Genomic DNA, 12,854 nt, shown 5'->3' on the forward strand with positions numbered 1-12,854 from the left:
GAACTGTTGCATTTGCCTGCTTTAGGTACTTATAGCTAATTTATGTCTCCTGTGAATATAACTCCTTGTCCTTGCTGAGCATGAGATTTTAAACAAAATAGCCCAAGCATACTTCGTCCCCACTGGCTATTTCTTGAGTCCAGATATGTGTTCAATCTTAAATGCTCCTTTGTTAGCAGCTGCAAACGTGGATGAACTACAAATTATTAGTATGTGTACTTCAAAAAAATATTAGTAATATACTCTTTTAATTCTGTAGACTTTAAGAAACTTCACGAGGCTCAGTTCAAGAAAATGCAATCTATTGATGATTACATTGAAAGAAAAAATAAAATGATTCGCAACTTCAGCAATTCAGTTAATGAGGTCAAGGTAAGTATTAAGGTCCCTCCTCCCCACCCAAAATATATGTAGAATCTTCAGAATAAAGCAATTTAGGTGGTTTCCCAGCTTTTCTGCAGCTTTTCCCCCCAGTCTTGAATGGTTGAAATACCTCTCCTATTGCTTAATTACTGAGAGTAAGAGCTCTTAAACTAAAATATGCTAGTATTTTGCCCTGCCGTCTTGTGCCTCCCCCCCCCGAATGCAGCATCCCAAGAGCTTCTCTGGAATGGAATTCACTCCTTGGGCTGAAAGGTTTGGCATTCCTGTGGTAACTGAACATTCAGCCTGGCTGATCAACCCAACCCCCTCACCCCATTCTTCTAGTAACTCTTCATCCCACCCCTGACATAAGGACCTCCCTCACCAGGCAGGCAAATTATGACAGGCTCACTTGGTCCTTGGATGGGGATGGATCTTTTTCTCATCGTGGAGAGAATGCTGTGGTCTCTGTGTTGCAAAATCTCCCAGTGCAGGTCCACTTTATGTGTGCTCTCCCCCACTACATGCACATACATATTCAATTTCCCCTCTAATGTCTGTGCAGCGCGCAGCAGCAGCTAGCCAGTCATGTTGCTCTTTGCCTTTGGGGCCTCTCCACCACCCCAGCTGATTGCTCTTGCATTGTGTCCCCCACCACCTTACAGTTGATGAGGCCCAAAGCTCACCAGTGGCTCAGGTAGGAATGGCAGAGAAATCCACCACAGATTCAAAACAGGCTGGATTCTCAAGATTCCAACCTGTGAAGTCTGCAGTGTACTGACCCCACTCACTTCTGGGTCTGTCGGATTTCCTGTGGGGCAGCTCTCCTCCATTCCAAGCAGCTCTGGGGTGAGTTTGTTGGGGTGCTGCTGAGGGCCTTCGCCTCACCAGTTGTCAAGGGCTTCTGTAACAGCCGGCGCAGGGAAGAAGGGTCTTGGAGCAGCCAGCCCTCATGGAGGAGAGCCACCCTGCAAAATCCGGTAAGACTCCAGGGAAATCCACAGGGCCCAAAGAGGAAGTCGCGGGGTTCATACACCCCTAGGCTCAGGTCACAGTAGCCAGCCCCCACTAAGCAAACAATGCAAAGCTTGAGAGTAGCTACTGCAAAAAGAGTGAGAGAGGCAGGGAGCTGCACTCGAGGTTATTGGAAGCTGCCAGTGGCCCCAGGCCTTGTAATGAAGAATACTGCACTGCAGAGAAGGCTCTTTCCCTAGTAGTTACCCATCACTCCATTGTGGGCGGTGGCACCCAGAGAAAAGCCTCTGAAGATGATCTTAGTAATCGGGCAGGAACATATGAGAGAAGGTGCTGCTTCAGGTAGACTGGTCCTAGGCCATTTAGGGCTTTAAAGGGCAGTACCAACTCCTTGAATTAGGCCCAGAAACTGACTGGCAACCTTTGTAGTTCACACAGTGCTAGAGTAATATATTTAAAACAACTAGTCCCAATAAGCATTTCTGAGGAGGATCTCAATCTGACTTTTAAAATGTTTAATTTTTCTGGAATTCAGAAAATCTTACTTCAACTCTGGATTCAGGCTAGTCCCATGCCTCTCTGTTCAGCTGCTTTCCACCTACCATTTTAAGCTTCTGGTATATGTAGCAAGTCTCTTAATGGCTATATAGGACTCATATACTGGCAGTAATAGGCAGGGTGTGTGTATGGTAGGTTTTATGTGACTTTCAACTCTGGGAGAGGGTTGGGGGCAAAGGAAACTACTAGTTTTTGGTAAAGAGCTTTAATTTGGCAACATCACCATGACCAGGTAGGGACCCTAGAACAGCATTTACACAGAAAACCTGAGATTTTTGTAATGGCTTTTATTATCAGACAGATATACTATAGTCTTCCAATTTTGGCAGATGCTGGCTAAGAAGAGTAACTACTTGAAGACCATAAAGAATGAAGTTCTAAATAGTAATTCCAAGGTGAGGATAACTTCTTGGTTAAAGCTTACATTAAAACAGATGGTCTTTTTGATCTGTTATGTTTTACTTTAAATCATTCAGGCTAGACTTTAAAATGTGCAAATACTCCTCATGTTTGCAGACATGTTCCAGAGGGTTTTTATTAAGCCCGCTTTCTGAAAGGAATATGCTCTCTGCTACATATACTCCTGTACACCTACGACGCTCACCACGTAATTCTCTTGGCACTGCAAACAAAAGTATTTTATCTCAGAAATCAGCATTCGACTCAACTGGCCTCTCAGCAACCAAAATGAATGTCAGGTAAGTAATACCATAAGCATCATTAACTACTAATAAATATGTACTTAGTATTCATCTGGTAATGTGAGAATCTATCAAGTTTATATAACAATATGGAGTCAAGGCCTCAAAACATTTAATTACACCACCATTACTTTAAAAAAAAACATTTGGGGCCTTAGTAGTCCAGGTTCCATTACATGTTCTCAATAATATAGGAAAGGTCTGTGCACTGGCAGCAATAGTTATTTGGGTGAAATGGATTTAAGGAATAGCTGAAACTGAGCCACTAAATCCTGAAAATAATTGTTTTTGTTCAGATTCTCTGAATCTACAAAGGACAATGAGCACAAGCGCTCCCTTACCAAGACTCCATCTAGAAAATCTCCATTCCTGAACAAATGCACCCCAGACAGCCACAAGAGCAATAAATCTGTAACTAGGAAGCATGTCAAAGGAAGTACAACCAAATGCCAGCTGACAGAAACCCCAACAAACTCTGGTAACAGGAACTTGCAAATAAACACAATGGCAGGTGTCTGCACTTCAGTGCATAAGGAGCAGGGTAGACCTCTGGTAGAGGATCTTTGGGCTATTGTTGCATGCAGCCAGAATTGGGTTCCCTCCCTTCCTGGTGCCAAAGGCATTGAAATGATTTTTCACTGCTTTAAGGGGGTGCAAGAATGGGAGAAGGGAAAGTTGTTATAGCATAAAGCTTGAACAGTTTTGTCCTCTAATATGCAGCGCAATGCAGTGTTATAAGTAAAGTTAAGGCCTCTGGAGCCTTAAGAGTGTGGCAATTTTACTCCTTTCCCTTGCCTCTATTGAAGCCCTGTTTGGTATTCTTAGTTAACTGAAGCTGTTGTGCCATTGCTACTCCACCTCACCATTTATTGCCCACATTGGTTATGGGAAAGAGTTGATCTTTCCTCTTAAGATATGCTTGCCTAACTGAAAAGCATTAATGCTTCTTGGGATTACAGACATAGGAACATAGGAAGCTGCTGTATCCTGAGTAACACCATTGGTCCAACTAGCCCAGAACTGTCAACACTAACTGGCAGCAGCTCCAGGGTTTCAGGCAGAATTCTTTTCTAGCCCTACCTGGAGATGCCATTCTATAATGTAACAGTTCTACTGTTGTAATTTATTTCGTCAGTGAGTGAAATATCTGGAAAAGGCAAGCCTGGTTCAGTTCAATAAATTTCAGCAAGATCACCCTTTGCTTAACCTTCTACTTTGTAGAAGTTTAGTATTAATGACCTATTAGAAGGCAAATATGTGTAGAATACAGTAAACTGGCCTAATCAAGCTTATACATAGTTCCTTCAAACAGCTATAAAATTAACTTGTATCTTTTGCTAACTTCCACCTGCTTATGGCTTACTGATTATCACTATGCTCTTTCCCCTTATAGCTGTTACCCCCTTCAAGTTTGTAACTCAGACTGCAGAACCCACAAGCACCAAGAAGCCAGTCTTTGATCTGCAAGCAAGTCTGTCAAGGCCACTTAGTTATCAACCACACAAAGGTATTGAAATATTTTTATGGAAAACTCATTCTAAAGATACACAAGATTACAGACAATGGTGATTAAATCAGTACTTTGGTCACATGCTTCAAGGCAATATAGTTGCGGGATGAGGTTTTTCCCCCTGAGGTTAATGCACTTTGAGAGAGAGAGAGACCGACCCCACCTTTTACAGACATTCAGTTGAACTTGTCTTGGCTACTTGAAAGTACGCTTAGCAATGTTGAAGTGACTTCCTCCTAGATTTTGAGTTCATTCTTAGCATATACAGGCCACAGAACAGAACTTTCTAAAGCTCTAGACCAAAGGTCTCCAACTATGTCTTCATGGGCACATTTGGAAATCTGAGACACTGTCATGATCACCAATGCAAAATGGTCATTGTAGGGGCCCTCCTAGTCATAATGGACAAGTAACTTCCCCAGGAAACTTAAGCACAAAGCAGTGGCTTGATTTGAGTCCCAAATGCCAAACTACATATTTTCCTGTAGTGGAGGAGGATTTCCTTGTATGGCTTGCTCCTCCCACTTGCTCCAATTAGCAGGACATATAACTAAGTAGAATTGCTCTCCTCTCATGTGGGAGAGCAACATCCTCTTTCCAGTTTCATTCTTGCCACAGTTCCAAGCAGGCCGCTGGAGACGTTACTCAGCGTCTAGCCTCTTTTTTCCTATCATAACTCTACTTCTTTTATTATCTCCTATCTTTTCTCCCCAGCCGTTTCCCTTACTTGTCAATTAAAAAAATTCCCTTCTACCTTTCTCTGCACCTGCAATACTTAACAACCCATCAGAGGACAGCCGCAGCATGTCACAGGACCAATATTGCTATTCACCAGGGCCTCTGAAAGCAAGACAGTCTGCCCAGTCACGATCTCCTCAGGAGTCCAGCATTCCTCAGGTGATCCCAGTGCTGACATCCTAACACAGGCAAGCCTAACAGAATCAGGGTGAGCCTTGCACAATGCCGCATTCTGATCCCGCTTGGGAGTGAGCCAAGGAGGATTCTGGCTGGATGAGTGTTCAGAGATTTCCACCCTCTTTACTGATCCTGCTTCATCTCTACCTCCAGTCATTGAAGACCAGGTGCTACATCCTGAGTTCTGACGTTGGATTAGGCAGATTATCTCACAGGAGGGGACCCAGCCAGAGTCCTTAAAACAGTGACTTAGTGTGCCAAGAGAAGCGCTGGTTGTGCCAGAAGGATGCCAGCAGCAGAGACTCACAGCCCAAGTGTAGGCCAGGACAGAGAATCGTTCTCATTCCCACTATCTTCCTCTCAGTTAGGTGCTGCAGCCATTCCCCAGTTGGAACACTGATGCTCTCACTCCCGCCTTTTTTTTGCACAGCCACCATCTTGGTCATGCCACATGGGCAAGATCAGCTGAGCTAGCCACGGCACAGCCACCCCCTCATTTAGAGCCACTAAGCGGGGGAAGAGACTTGGCTGGGCTTCTTCTGGCTCATTCTGTAAGCCCTTTCATCTAGGGGGCTTCACATCTTCCTTTCAGCTTTTTTGTAGCTTAACAGAGCCAGCTCTGTTGCACCCACTAAGGGAAAATGCAGGCAACTATCCCAATCCTCTTGTAGGAGGGCGACTACAGACATTCATCCAAAATTGGGAAGAATCCATCACAGATCAGTGGGTGCACAGAGATCAGTCAGAGAAGGTTATATTCTGGATTTCGTCAAAATCCCTCGTGATTTTGTCATTTCGTTCTCAAAGGTGGCACCAGGTCCTGTTCTCATGGCTGAAACAGAACATCTTTTAAAATGGACAGAGTTAAATTACATACCCCTATCAGCCATACACATACAGGGGGTCTTAAATACCACCGTGGACTGGTTGAATTGACAGGATGTCAACCAGACAGAATGGAGCCACTGACAGAAGATAGCCGGACACTTTGGCAATCTGGTCATGGATTTGTTCTCTTCTGCAGTAAATCAAAAAGTGAGCAGGTTCCTATCAAGGTACATGGCAGAGGGTGTGGAAGACATTGGTGCCATGTCTGCTCCCTGGCCATCGGGCATCCTGTACACCAGAGCTTTCCAAACTTTTCATGTTGGTGACACACTTTTTAGACATGCAACATTTCATGACACGGTAATTCAGTTTTACTAGCAAACCAGAGGTTAAACTAACCCGTTATAAGAGATACGGACACATACATAAATTGTAATAACGAAATGTATGGGGATACAACTTATCTCATGAAAACCTTTCATTTATATTTTTAAAAATATATGATTTGTAAGATAACATACATTGTCATTTATGAGTAACAGTATGTAAATATGTGCAAGAATTTTAAAAAGTTGAATAACACCAATAACTTCTTACCATTTTAATGGGATATATGAGGTTGATGGGATGAACACAGCTTTTCAATATTTGGTGGAATATTAGATAAAGACACTCGCATTTCGTTGTCAAGCATTTTTAAGCTTCCACGTTTCAGTGTCTTTAAGTCTGCCATTGATGAAAAGGATACTTCACAAATGTATGTAGTACAAAACTGCAGAAGAATTTTTAACGCTTTTTTAGCTATGTTTGGATGCATTTTTGCAATGCGAATCCAAAAGCTGTCTAAGTCACCCTGTTCATGCATCATTAACAGATTTCGATCATTTTTTATGTCAGCTAATTCTTCTTCAATAAGTGAAAAATTCCTCACTGCAGTTGAAAGAGATGGATTTCTGATCCCATCATAGTCTTGGATTTCAACATTTGGGAAGTAATGATGAACTTTCTCTCCAAGCAATGTTAAATGGTCAACAATTAGCGAGCTGATATCACATTTTAGCTGGCACTCAGCAGTTTTGGAAAACATTTCAAAATTTCCTTCTTTCACTTTCATTTTCCAAATTGCTATTTTGTCTCTCATAGCACAAATTTTATCTACCGCTGTTAAGATATTTTCTCCTTTTCCTTACATACTGGTGTTTATTTTATTCAAATGTTCAAATATGTCAGCAAGATATGCCAATTTTGTGCACCAAAGTTTGCTTTGAATTAGATCACAGAATTCATTTTGCTGATTTTCCTCAAAAAGTTTAAGCATAATTTCCCTCAATTCATATACACGACAAAGCACTCGACCTCTTGAGAGCCAACAAACTTGTGTGTGTAGTAGAAGCTTTTTAAACCTTGCCCCCATGTCTTCACAAATATGAGCAAATAATCTTGATTGAAGAGGTCTACTTTTAATGTAATTGACCATTTGAACCACTTTGTCCAAAACTTTTCTTAATTCATTTCCAATGGTTTGTGCGACTAGTGCTTCGCGATGTAAAAGCAATGAGTACTTATATTTTCATTCTCTTTCTTTGCTAAAGCTATAAAACCTTTTGTTGAACCAACCATTGAGGGTGCACCATCTGTGCATATTCCTACACAATTTAACCATTGCAAATTATTTTCCTTCATGAAGCAATCAAAAGTTTTAAATATATCATAGAATAGAATAGTAGGGTTGGAAGGGGCCTACAAGGCCATCGAGTCCAACCCCCATCTTCACCTCTAGTTCTCATTGGAAGTTCTAGACAACACAAGAATTGCTCAATAATTCTGTCAGTATGAAGGAAACGTATAAAAACCAATAATTGTGCTAACCCACTGACATCTGTTGCTTCATCTAATTGCAATGTAAAGATTATATTGTCTTGAAAAATATCCTTCATTTGCTGCTTAATGTCATCAGACATGTCTTGAATACGTCTTCCGATTGTGTTATCTGCCAAAGGGATTTTATTAACTTCTATCTCAAATTCGGGCCCAAACATTGTTCGAACAATAGCACAGCAAGGTTTCTTTATGGTGGTTTCGGCAATAATGTGTGGGTCCTTGTTTTTGGCAATTATTTGAGCAACCAAGTAACTTGCCTTTTGAGCTTTCTCTGATGTCTTCCTTCTCTTTGTGAATGATGCAAACTGCTTCTTTATAGATTTTGAAAGCTCAGTAAAGTATCTACTGGTTTTTCTGACAAATGACAGTGTTTTGAGGTAAAATGATGCTTTAATTTATTTGGTACCATACTTTCATTTGCAAGTATATTCCCACAAACTAAACACTGGGGACAAGGATTGTTTTCATTACCAGAAAATGTGAACCCCAGTTTCATATAATCTTTACTGTATAAACGAGGCTTGGAAATTGTTCCTTTACACTACTTACGTACTAATACAGACCATTCAACAGTTGATTCTTGCGTAGCTTCCTCTATAGCGGCTACATTTTGTTCATTGCAAACGTCATCTTCACCAGCTTTCCTTTTCTTAATTAGAAAGGTATCCATTTTACGGGTAATTCAACTGCAATTTAATGAATAAATCTATACAAATTTATTTCTAGGTTTTAGCATTAACTAAATATGAAAATAACAGGACTGTTTTTAGCGCTTATCTTTCTCTGTTTTTTCTTATGAAAATAACAGCACCTGCACTCCACTCCCACAGTGATAAAGTGAGATAAAGATAGGAATCAGGACCAGGAGAAAATGTGAAAAATAAACAAAAATAAAGTATTTACAATACATATTAGGACACATAGGTCCAGTTAGGAGCTCAGCTGCAAAAACACATGAAGTAGAGAAGCAAAAGTCCAACAAAAATGGTGTAAATATATATGTCCCACTACAAGGCTATACTGCTGTAAATATTTGCAATGCCTATGTCCAGAGTCCAGTTCCAGCACTCTCTGATGGTACGCTGCCAGTGGGTGGTTAATCCACAATTACAGCAGAGTAAAAATAAATGGCAGAAATCAACTGAGCTCCGTTCCGACTGGCCAAGATGGCGGACGGCCTGCTCGGTGCAGTCCCAGGCGGCGTTTCCACCTGCGTGTTACTTTGGCCTGGCAGCGTGGTGCAGAAGTCCGCAAAGGGCACTCCCAAAACCACGCAGGGCTGGTGGCTGCTGCCACTTCTCTGCGCCAGTGTCAGCTGAGCTCTGCTCCCAGGGCAGTGCCTCTTCCCCTCTCTTTGCCCCGCACCTCTACCTTTCTGGGGAGTGCAGGCTCGAAGCGCCTCGCCTGCCCGGCGCAGCCCTCCCTGCTCTGGGGGCGTCCAGCAGGCTGTTGTTCTCCCCCACTGCCCTGCAGCCGCACCGAGGATGCGGGGAAGCCTCTCGCCCGAGCTGATTGCAAATTGCTTGACTAATTGCTCTGCTAACTTGGAATTCTCCACACTCCTCGTGCAGCCAGCGTTACCACACTCCTCGCTGTACCGCTCCAACACCGCCAATCACGTGCATCCTACGTCAAGATGCCACATGATCCTAAAGCAGCTAATGTTAAAGCACCTAAGCCTTAGCAGCTAATCTGCTTTAACATTAGCTGCTTTAGGAAGTTCCGGGGGAGGGGCTAAGGGAAGCAAACGTGAGTAAGGAATCTCCGCAGTGCCCTTCCACACAATTTTCTGCATTTCACGCGACACACCTACACACTGCTGCCGACACAATGTGTCGCAGCACACAGTTTGGAAAGCTCTGCTGTACACCATTCCGTCCACGTGGCTCCTGCGTAGGATCTGGACAGAGGGCACACGTCCTGGTAGCACCCATCCAGCCCGGGTGGGTATGGTAATCAGACTTTTTACATGTGTTGGTGGCACCATGGCCTACTCCAAACTTGGCAGACCTTCTCAGCCAGGGCGATGTGTTTTATCCAGATCTAGGATGGCTATAGCTCCACACTCAAATCTTGAGAGGTTAGTCCGACAATACTAAAATCATATCTATCATATTTTCTAGCAGAGCATCTACAAGCAGAATTTATGAAACGATCAGGAGAGCATTCTGCCGGTGGTGAAAAGGGGGAGATCTGGTCAAGGCCACCATGGGAGTGGTGTTAGCATTCCTACAAGAGGGACTGGATCAGGGACCAAGACCTAACACTCTTAAGAAACAAGTCACGGCCATTTCCTCCATGCTTTTTTAGAAGTGCATCTGTCCTGAAGCTGCCCACTATTCACAGGTATCCAGCTTGGGACTTGCCCAAGGTGCTTAAGGCGTTTACCAAGACTGCTGTGTGAGCTGATCTGCAAAGTATTTCTCAAATTTCTCACTTTGAAAGTTCTTTTTCTGGTAGCCATCACTTCGGCTCACTGAATGTCAGAACTGGGCTTGCTGTCAGCTTTGCATTTTTCAGCCTGCACGGCCATTCTTCATTTGGATCCAACTTTCATTCGTAACATTAATTCCATTTTCCACAGGGCTCAGGAACTCATCTTGCCTTCCTTTTGTCCATGGCCAAGTTAGCCCCTTGAGAGAGTGGCATTCATTGGATGTTAAGAGAGCTCTCAAGATATACTTTAAGTGGGCTACTTCTTTCCATGTTTCTAGATCTGTTTCTTTCATTTCAGCCAGTCTCTATGGGCAAGGAGGTCTCTAAATCAACTTTGGCAAGGTGGATCACAGTCTGCATCAGTTTGCTACCAATCTTCTGATTCTGTTTTGTTTGTGGGCATTTCTGGACATTCTATGAAGAGTGCAGCCACATCTGCAGCATTTAGAATCAGTGCTCCCTTTGCTAACTTTTGCGGGGCTGCCACATGGAAATCGATGTCTTCCTTTATAAGGCATTGCAAGCTGGACACTTTTGCTTTGGCTGAAGCCTTCTTCAGCCCAAGTGTGCTCCAACAGGTAGTTCCTGTTTAAGTGCACACATGGGCTGCAAGCAGACCTCCGTTCTGGGTGTTGCTGTTCTATATTCTAGATCCTCCACTACACAAAAAGGGAACATTGTTACTTACCATGATACATTAATTTTTATAGTGGATGGAGGATATCCTACCCACCTGGCAGTCTGTTTTGTTTGCTGTTGGGGAAGGAGGTAAATTTCTTCTCTACTTTGGCCCTTGTTCATTGTAGTTGGCCATTCTGTTTTTTATATTGTTTTTTCTGTGCTGAGACATTTTCCACATCTGGAAAGAGGAGGCTGCTCTCCCACATGAAGGGCAATTCTGATTAGTTACACGTCCTGCCAATCAGAGCGAGTGGGAGGAGCAACCCATACAAGGATATCCTCCATACACTTCAGAAAACGAACATTTCGCTTTAAGTACCAGCGTTCCTTTTGCCTCCGCAAGCACAATGAAATACCCATTTTATAGAGGAAAAATTGGTGATGCTCAAAGAAACACCCCATCAGCAATAAAAGATAATCACATAGGCAAAACACCTACATATTTACCCCCAAATAAAAAACACCAACTATTCCCCATCCCCCAGCAAAAGAAGAACACAGGCAAAACTACACAGGCTGTTTTATTCTACAAGTCCCACAAAAAAAGCAAAGGTTGCCATATTGACCATAAGAAAATTTCCAAAATCCATGTTCCTGCAATACCTTTTTTAAGCCAACCAAAAGATTACCCCCCAAATTGTGCAAGCTTCTGAAATCCCCAGTCAGGCAAGATATACAAATGTCTCATGTCTGACTAAGCGATCTGGGGATCTTGAAAGTGTGCGCGTTTGGGGCGGGTGGTAATCTTTCAGTTGACTTAATAAAGTTATTACAACAACATAGATTGGGGGGGGGAATTATTCTAAATTCACTCAAGCCCTCTGTGCTACCTGGTAGAACAAATGAGGATAGAAAAGGTACAGTTGCTAAACCTTGGCATACTTTACTTTCTATGTCAATACAGGAAGACTGAAACCTTGGGGCAAATCAAAGGAGAACTGCCAGAACACATGTTCTCACAAGAGAGACTATAAACAGCCACTTCTCCAGACAAGGCAAGTCTATGACCCAACTATGTCCAAGAGCTGTGCCCATCATGTCATACTTTTCCTGCACTAAAATGTTCAATTCCCTATGAGGCATGGGCTTTAACTTTCAAATGAGAGTGGCATGATGCTCAAACTCTAACACTGATCTCAATCAGTATAGGTAACTTAACTAATAGAAATCTTAGTGGCCCCATGCCACTGAGTAAGGCTTTGTCAGGTTGCAGGAAAATTTTGCAAAAAGACAAAACTACTTCTAAATGAAGGCCTTACATAGGCCATACCTTTGGCAAATGTGGGAAGGGGCCCTGCCTGTATACCAATGTATGTATAACCATCTTCCACACAAGGGGGGATTCTGGCCAAATGCAGAAGGGATGCTTTGTGTGCAAAGCCCCCTCTCATGCGTGTCAAACTCATGGCTGCTGGGGGCCAGGGCTTTCAGCACATGCTTTAAACATGGGGGAATACACCTGAACCTACCTCCTGTTAGGCAAACATTGAAAGTTCTGTGATAAAGCAAGTCCCCTGAGGAATGGAAAGTTGGACTTACCATGAAGTGTCCTTCTGGTCAGTGGAGAGTGAACCCCACAGGCATAGGTTAACTCCTAGTTGAGAAGGCAGGGCCGAAGTTCCATTTCTGCCCTTGGAGGAGGTAACCCCTTTAGTCACAGAACTTCAGCAGTAAAACCAAAACCAACTTGGAACATGAACCCTTAACCAACCCTGGATGTGATAGAGGCGAAGGAGACCCTATCGAGTGGGAAACCATGTGAATGTGAATACTAAATCCCCTGAAGACACACAAGAGTCCCCCAACTGAGTAGGGCTGTTGGGTCCACACTCTGCTGACCAGAAGGCCACCTCCAAAAGCAGTATCTCCTATGGGCAGGAAGATGACATGTTGCAACACCTGATAACCTTAAATTTGTTTTCTGTGTGGTTTAAAGTTGCCACTCCCAGCGTTATCTAGGAACAGCAAGTTAACCCTGCTTTTCTAACGGAGCCAAGGCTGAAGGG

General features: G+C 43.1%; 1 protein-coding gene across 4 annotated transcripts in view; it reads left to right on the plus strand.

Annotated features, from left to right (window-relative positions):
• Positions 1-12,854, plus strand: part of NUSAP1 (nucleolar and spindle associated protein 1) — a 34,895-nt gene that overhangs the window by 19,909 nt on the left and 2,132 nt on the right. For 3 of the 4 annotated variants that reach the window (XM_084845910.1, XM_084845882.1, XM_084845892.1), the window contains 6 exons: positions 260-372; positions 2,226-2,291; positions 2,413-2,594; positions 2,894-3,075; positions 3,991-4,104; positions 11,753-11,843. In XM_084845910.1, coding sequence (XP_084702036.1) covers positions 260-372; positions 2,226-2,291; positions 2,413-2,594; positions 2,894-3,075; positions 3,991-4,104; positions 11,753-11,843 — 748 coding nt within the window. The remainder of the gene's footprint in view (positions 1-259; positions 373-2,225; positions 2,292-2,412; positions 2,595-2,893; positions 3,076-3,990; positions 4,105-11,752; positions 11,844-12,854) is intronic. The other variant, XM_084845901.1, reaches the window with a different exon arrangement.

Source organism: Heloderma suspectum, chromosome 1, assembly GCF_057233095.1.
Source record: "Heloderma suspectum isolate Gila_16-S chromosome 1, 16-S_ref, whole genome shotgun sequence".
NCBI lineage: Eukaryota > Metazoa > Chordata > Lepidosauria > Squamata > Helodermatidae > Heloderma > Heloderma suspectum.